The 19,593-nt window shown below is 56.8% G+C and overlaps 1 protein-coding gene across 4 annotated transcripts in view; it reads left to right on the forward strand.

Annotated features, from left to right (window-relative positions):
- Positions 1-19,593, forward strand: part of OBSCN (obscurin, cytoskeletal calmodulin and titin-interacting RhoGEF) — a 178,282-nt gene that overhangs the window by 145,245 nt on the left and 13,444 nt on the right. For all 4 annotated transcript variants that reach the window (XM_030935730.1, XM_030935731.1, XM_030935732.1 and 1 more), the window contains 6 exons: positions 2,994-3,161; positions 3,927-4,029; positions 4,412-4,541; positions 6,762-6,873; positions 16,434-16,613; positions 19,412-19,511. In XM_030935730.1, the coding sequence (XP_030791590.1) occupies positions 2,994-3,161; positions 3,927-4,029; positions 4,412-4,541; positions 6,762-6,873; positions 16,434-16,613; positions 19,412-19,511 (793 nt within the window). The remainder of the gene's footprint in view (positions 1-2,993; positions 3,162-3,926; positions 4,030-4,411; positions 4,542-6,761; positions 6,874-16,433; positions 16,614-19,411; positions 19,512-19,593) is intronic.

The following is a 19,593-nucleotide window of genomic DNA, read 5'->3' on the forward strand; positions in this document are numbered from 1 at the left end:
TGTCTTTAACCTGCCAGCCTATTTAAAATTATCTCTGAGCCTGGCATGGTGTCACATGCCTGTGATTTTGGCTGCTTGGCACGCTGTGGCAGGAGGAGTCCATGCACTCCCTGCTGTGTCCCCTCTGCCTTCCCTTGGGGGAGTCTTTCGTCTCAGGGAAGTTGCTTGAGCCAGGAAAGGATCTGTGGTATAGAGGGGATGGAAGGGGTTAGAGGACAATGACGGAACAAGACACACCTCCGTGGCTCAGCCAACCATGCAGGTAGGACCCTGTCTCTACCGCAAACACTGTCACCCCCAGAAGAATGGAAGGCCAGCATGCTGGATGCAGGAGGCTGCTCCACAAGACGCCTAAGCTGTGGCCATTCTTCCTGAGTGCGGGCTTGGTGCCCATCCTTTCCCCTCTGAACCAGCCGGAGCTAGATGGGCTGAGCCCTCTCCTGCCTCGCCCATCATGGCTGCTGGTGGCCCTACCCGAGCACTCAGTTCAGGCATGAGTGTCCGTGGCTGTGGTCTGAACAGGGTCGGAATCTTCTTCAGATCCAGCGCTGGCTCTGGCATTTATTGTGAAGTGGCTGAACTGAGGCTGAACCAGCAAAGTCCCTGGCAGGGATTGGAGAAAGAGCGCCAACCAAGGCACCGCCCAGGTGTCTGTGTTTGAACCCACTCCTCAGTTCTCAGACTGCAACTACCTGCCTAGTTTCTCTCCTTAGCAGGACAACAAAGTAGAGAAAGAGATCCATAGGGCCACTTCTTCTTTTCCTTCCAGAAGGCCATGCCTCTGACAGTGTCACTTCCCTGTCCCCAGAATTATAAATCAAAAACTGTGAAGGGCCCAAAATTTTACCCCACTTGCAATCTTGCAAGCCAGCCTGCCAGCCAGATGTAGACAAAAGACACAAGACTCATGGGTCAGAGACAAAGACTTTTTACCAGCAGTGCCTCAGTGTCTCTCATCATTGCCCCCACCCGTTTCTGTGAGGAGGCGATGGAACCAGGTGTTAGTTGCATGCAGGGGTTGCCCCACGAGAGAGAAATCCTGAATCTTAGGAGCTTGGAGCTCTTTTTATGGGGCTGCTGGTACATCTGCCCATGCTTCACTCCAGAGATAGTGGATGACTTCCTACCCTGGGATGCAGAGATGTCTCCCAGGAAAGGAATGGAAGGGTTTTGTCTCTGTTGCCCTGGAACACAGCCAGGCAGACGGGCATCTTCTGCTTCACTCTCCTTACTTTCTACTCTATTCTCTTCTTCTTCTATTCTAAACCTGGCTGTGAGTGCCTTTGCTCAGAGGGCTGAAATGTGGAATCTGAATTCCAGGGAGAATTGTTTTCTCACAGCAAGATGAGGACAGAGCTGCTGGTAGCATGGCGGACCTGACAGTAGCTTTGGGGGAGAGAAATGGAGCCCAGGGGATGGGCTTAGTGGGGATGGGAAGAGATGTCCTGGAGGGTGTGAGCACAGCTCCTTTCTGGAGTTGCCATAAAGGGGTGCAGAGATCTGAGGTGGTAACTAGAAGGTTTTTGAAAAAAATTATTTAAGATTATTTCTGAGCTGGGTGGGGTCGCTCACACCTATAGTCCCAGCTACTCAGGAAGCCAATGGGGGGAGGATCGCTTGAGCCCAGAAGTTTGAGACCAGCATGGGCAACAGAGTGAGGCCCTGTCGCTACAAAAAGTTAAAAAAAATTAGCCAGGCATGGTGGCGCACCTGAGGCGGGAGAATCACTTGCGCCCAGAAGGTCGAGGCTGCAGTGAGCTGTGATCGCCCCACTGCACTCCAGCCTGGGCAACAGAGCAAGACTCCATCTCTACAAATATATATGTGTATGTGTGTGCGTGTGTATGTGTGTGTGTATAATGTATATATGTGTGTGTATATATAATATATATCTCTTATAGTGCTATACAAATCATAAGTCAGTGCTGGTTGTGACCTTTGTGATTTAAGCAATCTGTGGGGCACACCCGACACTATTGGAATGTGAATCGATGCTGTTTTATATATTTAGACGTTATGTGGGAAGGAGTTCTCCACAGTGAGAGGCTGTGCCTTCCGGTCCCTCACCTGAGGAGGAAGCATGCCTTGGCCAGAGAGGTGTAGTCAGTTGTGTGTTCATACCAAGGTGATTTACTTCACATTCTTCAGTCTTCAGATATTCGTATTAGAAGGCTGTGCATTTGGAGGCATGAGGATGTGGCCTGGGAGAGGAGAGTGGAGCTGGGGGTGAGACTTTGGGCTGCCGTGTTCTCCACAGGAGCAGCTGCAGGGAGAGAAGGCATGGAGGGCTGTGGGCAGTGATTTAGAGAAGGGGCTGCAGGCCCTAGACTGGGCAGGCAGGGGTGAAGAGGGGATCAAGGTGCTGTGAGCTGGGGTGCAGTCAGTGCATTAGAGGTCCTTGGAACATTGCAGGACTGCTGAGAGCTGGGGTGACCAAGGACTCAGCTGCCCATAGAGGATGTCCTCTGTGGGGCTCACATCCCCTGGCCTGCCCCCTGCCTCTAGCTAGTGTCCAAGGTGGACAGAGAAAGAGACAGAGTGAGAGACAGAGACACAGAGACACAGAGAGATAGAAAGGCGCAAAAGGCACAGACAGAAAAACAGATAAAGACAGAGACGTGGAGTCAGAGACAGACACAAAGGCAGAGACAACAGGGAGACAGAAAGAGAGACAGAGACAGAAAATAGAAACAGGCACAGAGATAGAGACAAAGAAAGAAGCTGAGTCCGAGACAGACAAAGAAAGATGGAGACAGAGAGGCAGACACAGAGAGAATGGGAGCTCGTGTCAGCCTCTCCCTCCAGGGTTACAGGTCAACCTGGAAGCTGGACCCGGCAGGGAGCCCGTGCCTGGCCCTTGTGCTGCAAGTGTGGCCCCTCCGTCCCCTCCCCGACCATGACTGCAGCCCCCAGGCCAGGCCCAGCTTCTCCCCGCTAATGGAGTGAGCCCCTGGGTCTCCACCTGAGTGATGGCCCCTGCTTGTACTTTCCAGATGGGAAACCAGTGCAGGTGGACCCCCACCACATCCTCATTGAAGACCCTGATGGCTCATGTGCCCTCATCCTGGACAGCCTGACCGGTGTAGACTCTGGTCAGTACATGTGCTTCGCGGCCAGCGCCGCTGGCAACTGCAGTACCCTGGGCAAGATCCTGGTGCAAGGTTAGCCCGGAGGCCTTCCTGGGGGAGGAGCCACCCTGACCCTCCCACCATGGCAGGCCCAGCTGCGGCGGGGTGGTGGGACAGTGGGGTGGACATCCAACCATGTTCTGAGGGGATCACTGGGGGCTCATAGAGGGCACTGGGAGGGGTGGGGACCCTGCAGCCCCTTCCCTGGCATCAGCCTCAGCTCCGTCATGGCATCTCTATGTCTCTCTGTATCTGATGCACTGTGTCTATTTCTGTCTTTGTCTGTCCATATCTGTATGTCTCTATCTCTGTCCTTTGATCTCTGTCTCTGTCACCCTGTCTCTGTATGTCTTTTTTCTGTTTCTGTCCTTCTGTCTCTGTTTGTCTGTCTCTATCTATGTGTCTCTCTGTCTCTCTATCTTTCTGTCTCTGTTTCTCCATCTGTCTCTCTGTCTCTGTTTCTTTATCTCTGGTCTCGATGTCTATGTCTCTCTCTCTTTCTGTCTCTATCTCTGTCTCAATTTCTCTTTCTCTGTCTCTTTCTGTCTGTTTTTCCATCTCTATCTCTTTGTCTATCTCTCTATCTCTACTTTTCTGTCTGTATTTCTTTCTCTGTCTCTCCTCTGTATCTTTATCTCTCTCTGTTTCTCCATCTCTATCTTTCTGTCTCTGTGTCTCTTTCTTTGTAAGTCTTTCTGTCTCTGTCTCTATCTCTATCTCTATATCTGTCTCTGTCTCTCTGTCTCTATGTTTCTATCTGTCTCTCTCTCTCTGTCTCTTCCCTCCACAACCCCACAGTCCCACCACGGTTCATGAACCAGGTCCGGGCCTCGCCCTTTGTGGAGGGAGAGGATGCCCAGTTCACCTGCACCATCGAAGGCGCCCCATACCCGCAGATCAGGTGGGGCCCAGGCCTGCCTGGGGATGGGGCATGAGGGGGCCGGCTCCCACCTGGAGCATGGGGCACGGACCATGTGTTCCCGTGTCAGGGCTGGGCTGGACATGGCCGCTGGCCTTCAGCTGAGAATGGGCTTCATGGGGCTCTGGTTCATTCTGGATGTGGGACACCCCTCAGCCGGGAGGACACGGCCAGGCTGTGTCTTGGCTTCTGGAAGGGTGGGCTCTCTGAGGACCCCTGGGGTCTGAAGGCAGGGCAGCTGGGTCGTGAGCACAGGTAGCATAGCCAGGTTTGGCCCTGAGACAGGACATAGGAGGATGTCGCCGGTGGGGTAGAGCATGGCCCGAGTCCTGCCTGCCTCACGTGCCCTCCGGGTGGATTCCAGGTGGTACAAGGACGGAGCCCTGCTGACCCCTGGCAGCAAGTTCCAGACACTGAGTGAGCCTCGCAGTGGCCTGCTAGTGCTGGTGATCCAGGCGGCTGGCAAGGAGGACCTGGGGCTCTACGAGTGTGAGGTGAGGGTTGCAGGAGTCAGGACCTGCCTCGGGGCCCAGGCCATCCGTGCCGGCCATCCTCTGGGGTCTGATTGTGGAGGGGCTTAAGAGCCCAGGCCCTGTCCTCAAAGTGGAGGGCTCTTGGCAGAGGCCAGGGGACACCATACCCACTGCTACACCTTTCCTTGATGACAGGCCAGAGGCCACCATACCACTCTCACCCCCCCGTCACAGGCGGGGGCCACCATGCCACTGTCACTGTCATCCCTGGCCACACTACTGCCCCATGCCCTGGCCTTATTCTTCCTCTGCCCCGAAGCCTCTCCTCGGCTCCCATGTCCATCTGGATGCCTTCCTTGGCTTCCCTGGCCATTTCAAGGATGCCACTTGGTTTTTGCCTTTGGGGGACCCGGCATGGCCTCATGAATTTTGTCATTCATGTCAAATGGAGTGTCAGTCATCCAGTGTAGCCTGGCCCTGCTCAGGTACCTTTTACCTGTGAAGATGTCCAGCCTACAGGTGGACAGAGCTGCCTTCTGCTCCAGCCACTGTGTCTGCAGGGCTGGGGCAGGGGCTCCCCAGGGTGGGGCCCAGTCCCAGTCCTCCGGCCCTTCAAAGCCTGCAGTGGTTGCAGTGGTTGTGGTGGTCATGGTGGCTGTGTGCCAACTGTAGGTGCCCCAGACCCCAGGCACTGGCCTCTGTCCAGCTCCTCCAGGGGCACTTGTCCAGCCACCACCCCCCACCATGTAGCTGCTGCTGTGAGCCTGTGGGGAGCCTGCCCCACACCGCTGTGGCTGGGGAAGCCAGAGACCCAAGTGAGCTCTTGATTTGCACTAATACCTTCACTAGCCACGCATGGGGATTTAAATTTAAATTTAAATCAACTAAAGTTAAATCCAAAGCTAGGTGCTGTGGCTCACGCCAGTAATCTCAACAATTTGGGAAGCCAAGGCAGGAAAATCCCTTGAGTTCATGAGTTTGAGACCAGCCTGGGCAACATATTGAAACCCTGTCTCTTAAACAGGGTTTATGTTTGTCTAACTGGTGTGTCATCTCACACCAGTTAGAATGACAATCATTAAAAAATCAGGAAACAACAGGTGCTGGAGAGGATGTGGAGATATAGGAACACTTTTACACTGTTGGTGGGACTGTAAACTAGTTCAACCATTGTGGAAAACAGGGTGGCGATTCCTCAAGGATCTAGAACTAGAAATAACATTTGACCCAGCCATCCTATTACTGGGGATATACCCAAAGGATTATAAGTCATACTGCTATAAAGACACATGCACACGTATGTTTATTGTGGCACTTTTCACAATAGCAAAGACTTGGAATCAACCCAAATGTCCATCAGTGACAGACTGGATTAAGAAAATATGGCACATATACACCACGGAATACTATGCAGCCATAAAAAAGGATGAGTTCGTGTCCTTTGTAAAGACATGGATGCAGTTGGAAACCATCATTCTCAGCAAACTATCGCAAGAACAGAAAACCAAATACTGCATGTTCTCAGTCATAGGTGGGAATTGAACAATGAGATCACTTGGACACAGGAAGGGAAACATCACACACCGGGTCCTATTGTGGGGAGAGGGGAGGGGGGAGGGATAGCATTAGGAGATATACCTAATGTAAATGACGAGTTAATGGGTGCAGCACACCAACATGGCACATGTATACATATGTAACAAACCTGCATGTTGTGCACATGTACCCTGGAACTTAAAGTATAATAAAAATAAATAAATAAAAGAAAATGCATAGGCAAAAAAAAAACTAAAAAATTACTCAGACACAATGGTGCACACTTGTAGTCCCAGCTACTCGGAAGGTTGAGGTGGGAGGATCCCTTGAGCCCAAGAGTTGAAGGCTGCAGTGAGCTGAGATCGTGCCATTGCACTCCAACCTGGGTCACAGAGTGAGACCCAGCTTTAAAACATACATAAAATGAAGTTAAGTTCAGTTAAAGATTAGGTTCCCTGGCTGCTCTGGCCCCATGTCCCATGCTCAGAGCTGCACGTGGACAGGGCAGATGGAGAGCATCCTCATCACTGCAGGGGACCCTAGGGCCATGTGGGTCCCCCAGGGATGCTGTGGCTGGGCTGGGGCCCTTCCCCTTGTGGGGGACACACCAGGATGGAGGCTGCCCATGCTCCCAACATGGCCACAGGGAGAGGGCCCTGCCTGTGAGAAGCCTTGGGCTCTGAGCCAGCCCTGCTGTCCTTGCAGCTGGTGAACCGGCTGGGCTCCACACGAGCTAGTGCAGAGCTGCACATTCAGAACCCCACGCTGCAGGCCCGGGAGCAGTGCCACAGGGAGCAGCTCGCGGGGGCAGTGGAAGGTAAGTCCCACCCCTGTCCTCGCCACCAAGGCAGCTCCCCACGGCTCAGACCCAGGCTGGACCCTCACAGGCCTGGCCATGTCTGGGGGGACAAGACTCTCACCCTTCCCAGTCAGGGTCTGCTGCCTGGAGGACACTGGAGGAGGGCTGGGCTTGCATTTTGGGGCAGGGAGACCAAAAATGGGAGATGAGGAGGCTGCTGCGGGCCAGGCACAGGTCCCAGCCCCTGGCTGGAGGCCGCACCTGTGTGGGCTGGTGGAGGGTGGGCCCTGAGCCCAGAGCCTGAGTGGAGGCTGGAGAGGTCACTCTGGGTGAGCGGGGTTCCCAAAGCCCTGCTGCGGTCCAGAGAGGGAAAGCCTGTGCACAGAGGCCAGGCCTACACCCAGGGCAGCTCGCCGGTGGTGGACAGGAGGCAGTGGGCAGGAGGCAGTGGGGAGGTTGTGGCAGGAACAGTAGGAAGGATGTCTCTGCAGAGGGCCAGGCCGCTGGGCCCCAGCTTGGCTCCCAGGAGAAGGGGCAAGTGTCAGGGGCCTGGCCCCTCCATTGAGGGTAGGGCTGGTTGTGGAGAGACCTGGCCTCGTCTGGGACTGCTCCTGGGTTCCTGGGAGGGCCTTGGGCTGCAGAATGACCTCACTAGGGATGGAAGGTGATGGGCCGGGGGAGAGGTGGGACACATCACCTCATTCCTCCAGGCTCCCAGATGCTTTATTCAGGGCAGGGACAGCCAGGATGGGAAGGGGGTCATCGGGCATCCGTCTTGGGCTCCCAGTTGGGCTGCCCGTCTGGACAGGTTTTGAGCCTCCCATCCCTGGGGACATGCAAGTGGAGGCTGGTTCAACACCTGGCGGAGCTGCAACTCCCACTGTGGGTTGGAATATGTGTCCTCCAAGTCTTAAACATTGGCTCCTGCAACCCCACCTCAACTGTCTCTCCCAGTGCCCAGTGCCTGAAAGCCAGTTGCCCATCTGGACCCCACAGAGCTGGGCCATCTTTGATGCCCTCCATGACCCTCAGGGAGACCCCTCCCTTGCTGGGCAAATGTCCTTGTTCCTCAGCCCACACAGTGCCACAGGCACTGGCCAACCCCTGACTGCCAGTGCCCATGTCTGACATGTCTCTGGGGGCCCTGTGACCTCCGTCAGCCCCACAACTGGTGGCCACAGCACCACACACAACTGCTTCTGGAGCTGCCAGCACCTCAGCCTCCCATGAGTCTTGTGTCTCACGACCAGGGAGGTGCCCAGCTGGGACACTGGGACACCCAGGACTGCCTGTTGCTGGTGACAGGAGTGTCCTCCACAGTCGTTCACTTGGCTGTCACAAGTCTCTCTCTGGGTCTGGAGGAGGGGGTGGCAGGGGAGAGAGGCCACCAGTGCTGGACAGGGTGTTGGCGCCTCGGTGAGGTGAGAACGCAGGTCCTTGAAGAGCCTGAAGCTGGAGCCAACACCTCCCCGCTTCTAACTCCTATCCTGCTGCTTCATCTTTAACCCAGCAGCTCTGCAGCCCGAACAGGCCCTGGCAGGCCTCTGCGGGGTGGGCGCTGCCCCCTTGCTTGTGGATCACGCTGCGCACGGCTGCACTCCTCCCATGGTCGCAAATACTCACTCTGGCCCACAGCCGATCAGGTGGCAGTTTAGGTACATGAATGAAGGTGCCAGAGAGTATATGGGCCCAGAGGTGCCTGGCTGTCAGCCCCAAGTACAGGGAGGATGAGTAGGGAGGCCCTGGATTTTCCCATCACTCTGCAGTTTCCATCACTGGCCTGCAGGTGGTGGACACCTTGGCTTTCTCTGAGGTCAGCTTAGTCTAAACACACAGAGCCTTTTGGTTAGATTTCATTCTCTCCTCCCATGGGCACTCCTCTCTCCAGGGGGAGCCTGTGAAATACACACTTACACATATGTATACATGTGCATGCACATACATCTGTGCACATACACACACTTGCACATGTATGTGCCCAGAAATGCACAGTACGTGTGGCTTGCAAGTGTACATATAGATGCAGGTAGTCCCTGAAATTCATGTGCTTCTCATCTGAGACAGGTGTAAAGCCTTTCTCCACATGGCAGTCTAGCAAAGCAGATGGTGTCCCACCCCTGACCCAGAGCTGTGAGGCCGTGTGCCTCACAGTTAAGTTACTACGTTACTTGACTTTTCTGGGCCTCCTGCTTGTTTTTTCCCTCAGGGTGCTGGGAAGGGTCACTGAGATGTGAAGGTGCTAGTGGCCTGTGGACTGCCCACTGGCCAGCTGGCTAGGGCTGGGAGAGGGCCATCTTTGTGTCCTGATGATTCTGCCCGGGAGCTGCAGAGGAGGAGTCCTTGAGGTGAACTGGAAGGAGGAACTGCCTGATCCCAGATGCGTCCCACCCCATATCTGGAACCACAGGCCCCATCCTGCTGGCTCTGGGGAGGAAGGCAGCTAGGAAAACCAGGAGAGACCATAGAGTATGTGGACTGAGGATGCTCCTATAGGGAGATTTGGGCTGACGCTCACTCGGAGCTCAGCACCCTGCCCAGGCATCCCCTGGGGCTGTTCTTGGCAGGACTTATGTGGCTTTGTGCCACAAAGCTCAGGTGTGCCACTTTCAGGACTCCAGAGTCCCTCTCTCTTGAGGACTTTTTGTAACAGAGGCCCCAGCTACCTCAGTCTCAGTGTAGCTGCTGGCTCCCTATGCAGCCACAGGCCATGTATTCCCTTCTAGGACTTGGTTTCTGTGTCTGAGAAGTGGGATTGTAGGTCTGACAAATTCACAGGGCTCCCTTGGCACATGGGTTGAAGGAGAAACTGGGATTTCTGTGCTGGGAGCATAGGTAGGGTCTTCATTCTCCTCCCAGACCCTCAAGACCCTGCAAGACCCTCGAGAGGGACAGTGGGTCCTGCCTTCACGAGGGAACACATTGTCCTCAGCCCTCATTCCACAGCCACTCAGGACAGGCATCGTCACCTCCATGTCAGAGACCAGAGAACTGGGGCTCTGAGTAGACAGCCTGCCCAGGGGCAGCTTAGCAGGTGACTATAATGCTGTGCCACTCAGATAGCTCAGCCCCCGGCACTGGCTGGTCTGTAACCCTCGCTATTCCGACTGTTTTCTTTGTAGTCACTGAGCAAGAGACTAAAGTCCCCAAGAAAACCGTCATCATGTAAGTGCAGGCGTGTTCCTAACCTTCCTTCTGACTGCAGTGCCTCCTGCATGCCACTGACCTGCCTGGATCATGCCTGTGTGGCCTAGCTACCTGCTTGCCGCCTGTCTGCTCACATAACATTCACCCTCTGACTGCCAGCACCTTACAGGTACTTGCAGTTACCTTGCATAGGCGCCTTCCCCTGGGGCCTCGATTACCTCCACACTTCACAGCTCTCTCTTCCAGGGCCTCAATACACTCCATGGTCCCACTGTTTCAGCAGAGTAGACTTATTCCACACACTTCACAGTGGTTCATCCAGGGATTCATCAGGTGCTAGGCCTGAGAGCTGCTTTCCTCAGTGGGCGAGAGACAGAATTCTAATCCTCCGCACCCTGGGATTTACAACAGTGTTGTCCAACAGAACTTTCTGTGATGATAGAAATGTTCTATATCGGCTGGGCACAGTGGTGCACGCCTGTAATCCCAGCACTTTAGGAGGCCAAGGTGGGTGGATCACCTGAGGTCAGGAGTTCGAGACCAGCCTGGCCAACATGGTGAAACCCTGTCTCTACTAAAAATACAAAAATTAGCTGTGTGTGGTGGCGGGCCCTTGTAATCCCAGCTACTCGGGAGGCTGAGGCAGGAGAATTGCTTGAACCCGGGAGGCAGAAGTTGCAGTGAGCCAAGATCACGCCACCTCACTCCAGCGTGGGTAATAGAGCAAGCTCTGTCTCGAAAAAAAATAAAAAGAAATGTTCTATATCTCCCCTGTCCACTACAGTAGCCACTAGCTACATGCGTCTTTTGAAGCATCTGGAATGTGTCTAGTGTGATTGAAGGACAAATTTTAAATTTTAATTTTTGTTCATTTGAATTTAATTTACATAGTATACTCATAGTGGACAGCACAGCCTTAGGGCCCTTAGAGGTCCCCTAAGCCTGATTTTCACATTTGGAAGATGGAGAAACTGAAGTTCAGGGAAGAGAGGAGGTTAGCTCCAGGTGGCTAATGATTGGAAGCCAGCGGAGATCCCACTTCCCCAGTGCCACGCCCACCGTCCCTTTCTTCATCCTTCAGTGCCTCAAGGATTTAGCAGAATCACACATGCTGCTGCTGCTGAAGTAACACAAGAGGACCAGAACTGGGTGAACCCATAAATGTAGGGTTGGTTTTGACCTGAATAATCTGAGAGGACTTCCAATAGAAGGTGTGTGCAGGTGGGAGTGATGGAAGAGCTTGCAAAAGCCAGGAGGCAGGAAAAACTGTGGTTTCCTAAGGCCAGATGGCTGAGAAGCTCCAGCATGGGAAAACTCTTAGTTCTCAAGGGGCCTACAACCTCCAAAAGGGGCCTTCAGTTGGCCCTATTATAGGAAAATCCCATTGCCAGACATTTGTTGAGATCCTGGGTTAACCCTTCCTTGGCTTTCTCCCTCCTTCCCTAAAGCAAGTTGCTCCTATGATGCCACCCCACAATAGATGGGACTGCCTGGATGCTCGTGAGCACCCCACTCCTAGAGGTATGCAACGGTGCCAGAGCCTCACATAGATTAGTTCTACATTTTGTCCCTTTGGGAGCACTATTATTATCTACATTTTATGGATAAGAAAATGGAGGAGCAGAGATGGAGCCAGAATGCCCCACTGGCAAAGCTTCAGAGGCGACTCATGCCTAGGGAAGGGAGGACCAGGTGATTTACAAGCATACAAGTCCACTCTGTTCCAGGCTTAGGAAGGTGGGAACCCTCACCATGCAAGAATAATTTACCCACTCAGCTTGAGGAATGGAGGGAGCCAACTGCATAGGCATAGTGCTGAACCCAAGGGTGGACCACACGGGGAGAGGCACCAGGGAGGCAGTAGACCCGAGAAGGAAACAGGGCTTGGAGGCAGACCCCATGTGCTGTGCTTGCAGTATCAGTACAGGATGCCCATGTGTCCTTGGGGTAGCAGTGAGTCCAGCATTTGGGGGGATATTTAGGAGTCCCCATCCCCATCCACCTGTTGGGCTGCACTCAACTTACCACCCTGCATCAGCAGATTGGGCAATGTGAGGTGAGCAGATGGGGCCTGGTCCAGGCTGTCAGCAACAAGCGTACTGCCCTAGAGCCTGGGTGTGAGGCAGGAAAGCAGCCTGTGGGCATGAGTGGGCCACATCTCTGAGCCTCAGCTTCCCCATCAGTTAAGTGGAATACATCACTCCCTCCTTAATAGCTGAGGGCTGGAGGAGGCAAGACCTGTCATTGCTGTGCACCCCAAGGGGTGGTCACACATCTCTGGGCTCATCCCTGGGAGCAACTGCTTCCAGATGGAGCCCTGAATTAGACAAAAGCAAAGCTAAACAAGAGAGAGGCAGTACCTTGGACAAAGAAGACAGCTGGCAGTAGCTCACTTGGTGACAACTTTGTCACCTCATACATGCCACATTCCTTGTCCTGAGCTTGAGGGAAGTGCAGGGCTGAGGGAAAAATGAGTAATAGGCAGGGAACTGATATGTGTTGTGTGTTACTCAGCACGTTCTGCTTCCCTTCCTGTTACTCAGTTTGCTCTCAGTGCTCAGCAAGGTCAGGGACACCGGGCACCAGAGGAGGACCTGGGCTGACTGCTGCACTTCTCCCTCTTGGCCCCAGGCAGATTTTGAGCCTCTTTGAGCCTCTCTGTCCCCTATAAAGTGGGATCAGACCCTCTCCCAGGTTACTGCAGAGTCAGACAAGAGAACTTGCAAAGTGCTCCATGCACAGCCACATACAGCCGACCTTGCATTCTGCCTCCATCACTCCACCCCAGTCCCATTTTGGGAGATGGAACCAGGCAGGAGGAAGGGCTTGTCTGATGGCACATGGTTCATCACGGCCAAGCCAAGTCTGGGGGCCAGGTATCCAGCCAGGTTTCTTTCTTGGCCTACCTAAAGCCTTTCAAGGCCTCACACTCTCAGACCCAAAGGCTAGGAGAAAAGGTCTGAGCTCAGCCCCCACCCCGCCCCCGCGGCATGAGCTGTCCAGCGCATCCCTGGCTGAGGATTTTCAGGGTGTGCAGTCCCTGCCCTCTTAGAGTTGGCCACTCACCGTCCCCCATGATACAAAGCACAAAGCCTGCTGGTGGGATGGACCTGGAGGGGAGACTGTCACTGGGGCCACTGCACTCAGGATGTGACCCAGTTTTTGGAGGCACTTGCCTTTGCAGTGCGGCACGGGCCTCCCCACGTACCTCACCTCTTGTTTTCAGATCTGCACACCAGAGACTGAGGTTGGCCACATGGGATCTTGTGCTTTGTTTCTTTGGTTCTATGGCAGGGGGTGGGGGACTCTACAGGTTGGGCTCACATGCATGTGTAAGAGTTCTTTGCGCACTCTCACCGCTCACTTGCTGGTACAATAACCTGAGCTCTTACGCTGCCCTGGTGTAACAGCCCATCTTTTCTCGGGCCCTCTCCTCCTTCCCCCAGAGAAGAGACCATCACCACTGTGGTGAAGAGCCCACATGGCCAACGACGGTCCCCCAGCAAGTCCCCCTCCCGCTCACCTTCCCGCTGCTCTGCCAGCCCGCTGAGTCCGGGCCTACTGGCCCCTGACCTGCTGTACCTGCCAGGGGCTGGCCAGCCCCGCAGGCCTGAGGCAGAGCCAGGCCAGAAACCCGTGGTGCCCACACTGTACGTGACAGAGGCCGAGGCCCACTCTCCAGCTCTGCCCAGACTCTCGGGGTCCCAGCCCAAGTGGGTGGAGGTGGAGGAGACCATTGAAGTCCGGGTGAAGAAGATGGGCCCGCAGGGTGTGTCTCCCACCAGGGAGGTGCCCAGGAGCTCATCAGGGCATCTCTTCACGCTGCCCCGTGCGACCCCCAGAGGGCACCCCAATTCCAACAACTCCAACAACAAACTGCTGGCCCAGGAGGCCTGGGACCAGGGCACAGCCATGGTCAGCGTCAGAGAGCCCTTCGTCTTCGGCATGGATGCCAGAGGCAGTGTGGACTGGGCTGCTTCTGACGTGGGCAGCCTGGAGCTGGAGGAGACCGGCGTCACCCTGGAGGAGGAGTGCACCATGGAGGAGGTGGGAGAGGAAGAGGGGGAAGACGGAGATGCCTTTGTGACGGAGGAGTCCCAGGACACACACAGCCTTGGGGATCGTGACCCCAAGATCCTCACGCACAATGGCCGCGTGCTGACACTGGCTGACCTGGAAGATTACGTGCCTGGGGAAGGGGAGACCTTCTGCTGTGGTGGCCCTGGGCCCAGCGCCCCTGATGACCCTCCCTGCGAGGTCTCGGTGATCCAGAGAGAGATCGGGGAGCCCACGGTGGGGCAGCCTGTGCTGCTCAGTGTGGGGCATGCACTGGGTCCCCGAGGCCCTCTTGGCCTCTTTAGACCTGAGCTCCGTGGGGCATCACCACCAGGACCCCAGCTCCGTAGCCTTGAGGGCACCTCCTTCCTCTTGCGGGAGGCCCCGGCTCGACCTGTGGGCAGTGCTCCCTGGACGCAGTCTTTCTGCACTCGCATCCGGCGTTCTGTGGACAATGGTCAGAGCAGCTTCACCACAGAACTTTCCACCCAGACCGTCAACTTTGGGACAGTGGGGGAGACGGTCACCCTTCACATCTGCCCAGACAAGGATGGGGATGAGGGGGCACAGCCCTGATGCTGCTGCCGTGGTAGCTTGGGGCAGCAGGGAGAGGGGCATGCCCTTGAGGCCTAGGATGCTGCCCAGCCTCAGCAGCAGCCCCTAGGAGCCTCCTGAGGGCCTCCCTGTCACTGGTCCCGGGCCCTTCTTACCTCACTCAACTTCAGCCTGGAGGACTGGGTGGCGCTTGTAACGTCAGAATGACTGGCTCAAAGACCTGAGCTCTGGGCTGTTTCCTCAGCCTGGCAGGAGCCTCAGGACTGTGGACGAAGGATATGGCCTTGGGCATTTGTCCTGTTCCACATGGGCCTGGTCCATCCCTCCTGGCCACAGCTGCCAGGCCTGGCATGGCCTTGCCTCTTCTGCAGTCTTGGTGACTGAGACCCTTGGGTGGGTGCTTCCCAGCTCTGCAGGCCCTCCTGGCCTTCTCTGCAGGGTGAACATGGGGTCTGTGTGTGGGCAGCAGCCTGTCTCTCAGCAAGAATAAAGTAGCTTCCTGCACACCTCTCTGACTCTCCTTGCCTCTCCACTGGGCAGCCCTGGGTCCCCTCCACCTGCAGCCCTCAGGGGAGCCCATACCCTCATCTGCCCTTGACTGTGAGGTCCCCTGGCTGGCCACTGCCTGTGGAGTCCTGGCCCACCCTGGGGTCCCTGAGTGGACCTGCGACAGCTGGTTCCCATCATGGAGGGGCCACTCACAGGGGCACACGGCATGGCCAGAATAGCCAATCATGCTCCTTCCTAGCATGCTGGGTACCAGACAGGCCTTCCCCAGCCCTGGGCAGCTGGGACTGTTGTCATGGCAGACGTGGGGATGTGGTGACCCCGTGGGGCTCAGGATCTCAGCATCAGGGATCCTTCATTGTCTCTGGCCGGACGATTCCAGCACCATTAGAGGACAACCCCAAGCCCTCCAGCTCCGAGGCTGGCCCAGGGGTCCTGCTGACTGCATTGGAGTGAGGAAGGTAGAGAGGAGGGTGCCCTGGCAATGTAGAGAGCAGCCCAGGTCTCCTCTCCAGGCTGGCGACTGGGGATGCAGCAAGGGCCCTCAGCAAGGGCTTGAAGACACAAACAAGGCGGGAGGCTTGGGGCAGGTGACCTGCTGGACCCTTGTGCGAGGTGCCTGGCTGATGGCCAGGTGGACAGGGAGGCTGCTGAGGGGGAGCTGCCAGTGGGGACCATGCCCAGCAGGGCTCTAGAGGAGTCTCTTGCAGCCAGCAAGGGGCCAGGTGGGGCAGCCGGGGCTGGGGTTGCAGGCGGAAGGGAGGGCAGATTTGGGTAACAGGTGGAGAGAAAGCCCCTGACAGGCGAGTTCAGGCAGGGGCTGCCCTGGGAGGGAGGGCCCATCCCCAGAGAGGGGTCCACGGTCATGGCCACCTGGACACCCACTGAACCCAAGCTTCCTCTGGTTCTCGCCTTGGCACCAGGCTGTGCCCAGGTTTGAGGAGAGGCCAGCCCTGGTGGGGGGTTGCGATCACTGGCAGAACCAGGGCCTGGGGCGGGTATCCAGGCCCGGCTGCTCCCTAGAAGTGGTGACACTCTCCCGAAGGTTCCCGGGGAGGATGGGCCTGAGCTCGCAGGGAGTCTAGGAGGAAGTGCCTGCCTGCAGCATGGGTCTGTGGTTTTTTTCCTCTCTGTGTCCCAGGCCTCCACCTCCAGGCAGTCTCCTGAGAGGGGAGTGGGTGGGGAGGAGCCCAGTGTTGGACCACCTGGGCAGTCTCTGAGGAGGGGGACGGGGTTCCTGGAGACCCCTCTGGAGGCTGCAGCTATCCCAGACCCCTGGGTCTCACCTGCTCTGCACTCATCTGCCTCTTCTACAGACACCACCCTGGAGCGAGTGGACCAGGAGATCACATCCGTCCTGGAGAGACTGCTGGGCCCCAGGGTGCCAGGCCCCTTCACAGGGGACCTCACTGGCCCCGGCCCCTGCCCCGGGTGGGCACCTGCACTCCAGGAAACCGGCTCCCAACCTCCAGTCACCAGATTTTCGGAGGCACCCGGTGAGGCCCAGACGCATGCTGACAATAAGACCCCCAGGGATTGACCCCAACCTGGCTGTGCAACGTGAAGGGTACCCATCACATGGGCATGAACTGGCTAGGCCCCAGTGACTCCGATTTGGAATCCCAGTGGCTCCATGCACTGGGGGTCCTGGGCCAAGCCTACCTCTTGCTTGGCCTCAGTTTCCCCATCTGAATCTAGGCACAGAATGGGTTCTGGAAGGTTCCTCCTGCTCTGAATCTGTTCCAGGAGCCAGAGGCTTCCCATAGTTAGCCTATGATGGCAAATTCAGGTGCCCTGTGCTCCTCAGTGGACAGGGAGGAGGGGGAGCAGAGAGTGAGAAAGGGGAGGAGGAGACAGGGGAGAAGAGGGAGAGGAGGAAGGGGATGGAGGGGGCAGAAGACAGGAAAGGAGGAGGAGGTGGAGGAGGGAGGGGCAGAAGCAACCAGTACCCAAAACAGACCAGACCAGACTGGCTGCTACAAGAGCCAGCTCTGTGGGTCACTCAAGCCCCTTCCCCCAGGTGTTATGATCACCCAAGCCCCTTCCCCCAGGTGTTGGGGTTCTCCTGTTATGAAGCACTTTAACCGCTTCTTCTTTTTTTGTCTTTCGGATGGGGTCTTGCTCTGTCACCTAGGCTGGATTGCAGTGTGCAGGGGTGCGACCACAGCTCACTGCAGCCCCAACCTCCTGGGTTTAAGTGATTCTCTCACCTCAGCCTCCCAAGTAGCTGGGACTACAGGTGCATGCCAGCATGCCCAGCTAATTTTTTTTATTTTGGGGTAGAGATGGGGTCTTGCTGTGCTGCCCAGGCTGCTCTCAAACTCCTGGGTTCAAGCCATTCTCCTGCCTCAGCTTCCCAAAGTGCTGGGATTACGGGTGTGAGCCTGGCTGCCAACATGCCCGAGCCCTGGCCTCACTCCAGCCCGGTCCTCAGGTCCCCGATCAAGGAACTTTTCCTAAAGGGACAGATAGTGCATCTGGGGAAACTGAGGCCTGGGTTGGTGGAATCTCATCCAAGTCCCTGGTGCTCACCGCAGGTAGATGGGGGCCTGGAGTCAGGCGTCCAGAGAGCCATGAGGACAGGGCTGAAGCGAGGCCAGAGCTGGGGCAGGATGGCAGCCGGGCTCCTCCCCTGCCCCGTCCAACGTCCTCTGCATCTTGCTTCTGTGGGCTTCTCGGGTCCATGCCCTTCTCCTTCTCATTTGGCCCAGCCCCAGCCTTGGTTGTCTTCACACAAAAGAACATCACGGCCTTGCATCCTGTGTGCCTACCCACTCTGGTCACCCCACACCATCTTGCAGGGCCTTCCCTGATGCAGCCTCCCTGGCCACCCCTACCTGGTTCCATCACCTTGGAGAAAGGCCATCAGGCTGGAGCCAAACAGGATGAGACCTCCAGGGCTCAGTGCCCTCCCCAAGGACAGCACAGGACAGTCCCCCACCATGGTCTCACGCTTAATCCCCTGAACACATGCTCCAACAGTCCCACAGTCCCTATGCTGCTTCTGTGGCCTCCCGCAGGGCTAGGTGGCATAGGGTTCAGGGCAAGCAAGCCGCCTTCCCCAATGAGATGAGAGGGCCAGCCCCTCAGGTCTGCTTCCCTACAAGAGGCACGCAAGCCCCCAGGCCTTCAGTGAGCGCAGGCTCCTCCCTCTAGCTGCCTGGGCACCCTGGAGCCACCTAGGGCCAAGGGGCGTCTCTCTAGGCCCCAACTTGGTGTACATTTGCTCCGTTTGCCTATCACGGGGCTGGCTGGGCACAAGGCCTGGCCCAGGAGAAGGAGCACGGCATCCCTGTCACCCTGGGAAATGGTCTCTTCTCATTCTTCTGCCTGTCACTCTTCCCCATGCAGTGACCGAAGGCGGGTGTCCGTAAGGGAAGGACAGGCAGAGGCTGGGGCAGGGGTCTGGGAGGACTAGCCCTGGCCCTCACTTGAACTCTGCCTTGTGGGTGGAGTGCACCCTGCCACATCCAATGGGATGTGTGCCAGGGCCACAGTGGTTGAGTAGACAAACCCGAACCAGGTGCCGCTTGGCCCATCTGGAGCAGATCGTGGGCTCCTTCACGGGCCTGATGCTCATTCACTCTGCCCCGATGCTTCTGCAGAGTGGGCATGGGTTGGCCTGCTCTGGCCATGACCCCACCCGCCCTGCCTGTGGCGGACACCCTTCCCACTTGTCCACCTGCTTGAAGCTCAAGTGTACTCTCACAGCCACCTGCCCTGCCTGCGCTGCCTGTGCCGCCGGCCGGGGCTGTCCCGAGCCCCACTCCTCTACCCAGTCTGCCCTGGGTCTCTCCTGTCCTCCCCCTCACAGCTGGGTGGAGCAGTGTCAAGGGCCCTACCTGTGACCTCTGGGCAGCCCCATGGGGTGATGCCATGGCCCTCTGGATCCTGCCCACCATTGCTTGCATGCTAGGAACTGTTGAATGCTCCTGGCACACACGGTGCTGAGACAGAGCTGCCTGCCCTGTCTGGCTGTCAGGGAGTGTTCTAGAGGGCAGAGGCCACCGCATCCAGTTGTTAGCCTGGCGGGTAGGCAGGGGACCCTCGGGGCTGGTGGCACCAGGTCAGATATGGAGGGTGCTTGGCACCTGGGCTCTGCAGGGTGGCTAACTGCACATGCTTGAGCTGTGGGCTGGGTACTGGGTTTGAGGCCTAGGACCTTGCCAGGATCTCACCCACGGCCCAGGGCCCCAGGAACCCAAAGCTCTGCCTGGGCTTTCCTAGCCTGGGAATGTGGGGACCTGCTGCAGGTACCACCTGGGCTCCATCTCATGAGGCCCTCATCTCCCAGCAGCCGTGCCCCAGAGGGTGCCACAGCCCCTCCTCCACGAAGGCCCAGAGCAGGAGCCGGAGGCCATTGCCAGAGCCCAGGAATGGACTGTGCCCATTCGGTAACCGCCCCAGACTGCTGGGTCCTGCAGTGGGGACCAACCCCCAGGGGACATCTCCGGGCAGGCAGGGTAGGGCACGAGT

The sequence above is a fragment of the Rhinopithecus roxellana genome, chromosome 8 (assembly GCF_007565055.1).
Source record: "Rhinopithecus roxellana isolate Shanxi Qingling chromosome 8, ASM756505v1, whole genome shotgun sequence".
Taxonomy (NCBI): domain Eukaryota; kingdom Metazoa; phylum Chordata; class Mammalia; order Primates; family Cercopithecidae; genus Rhinopithecus; species Rhinopithecus roxellana.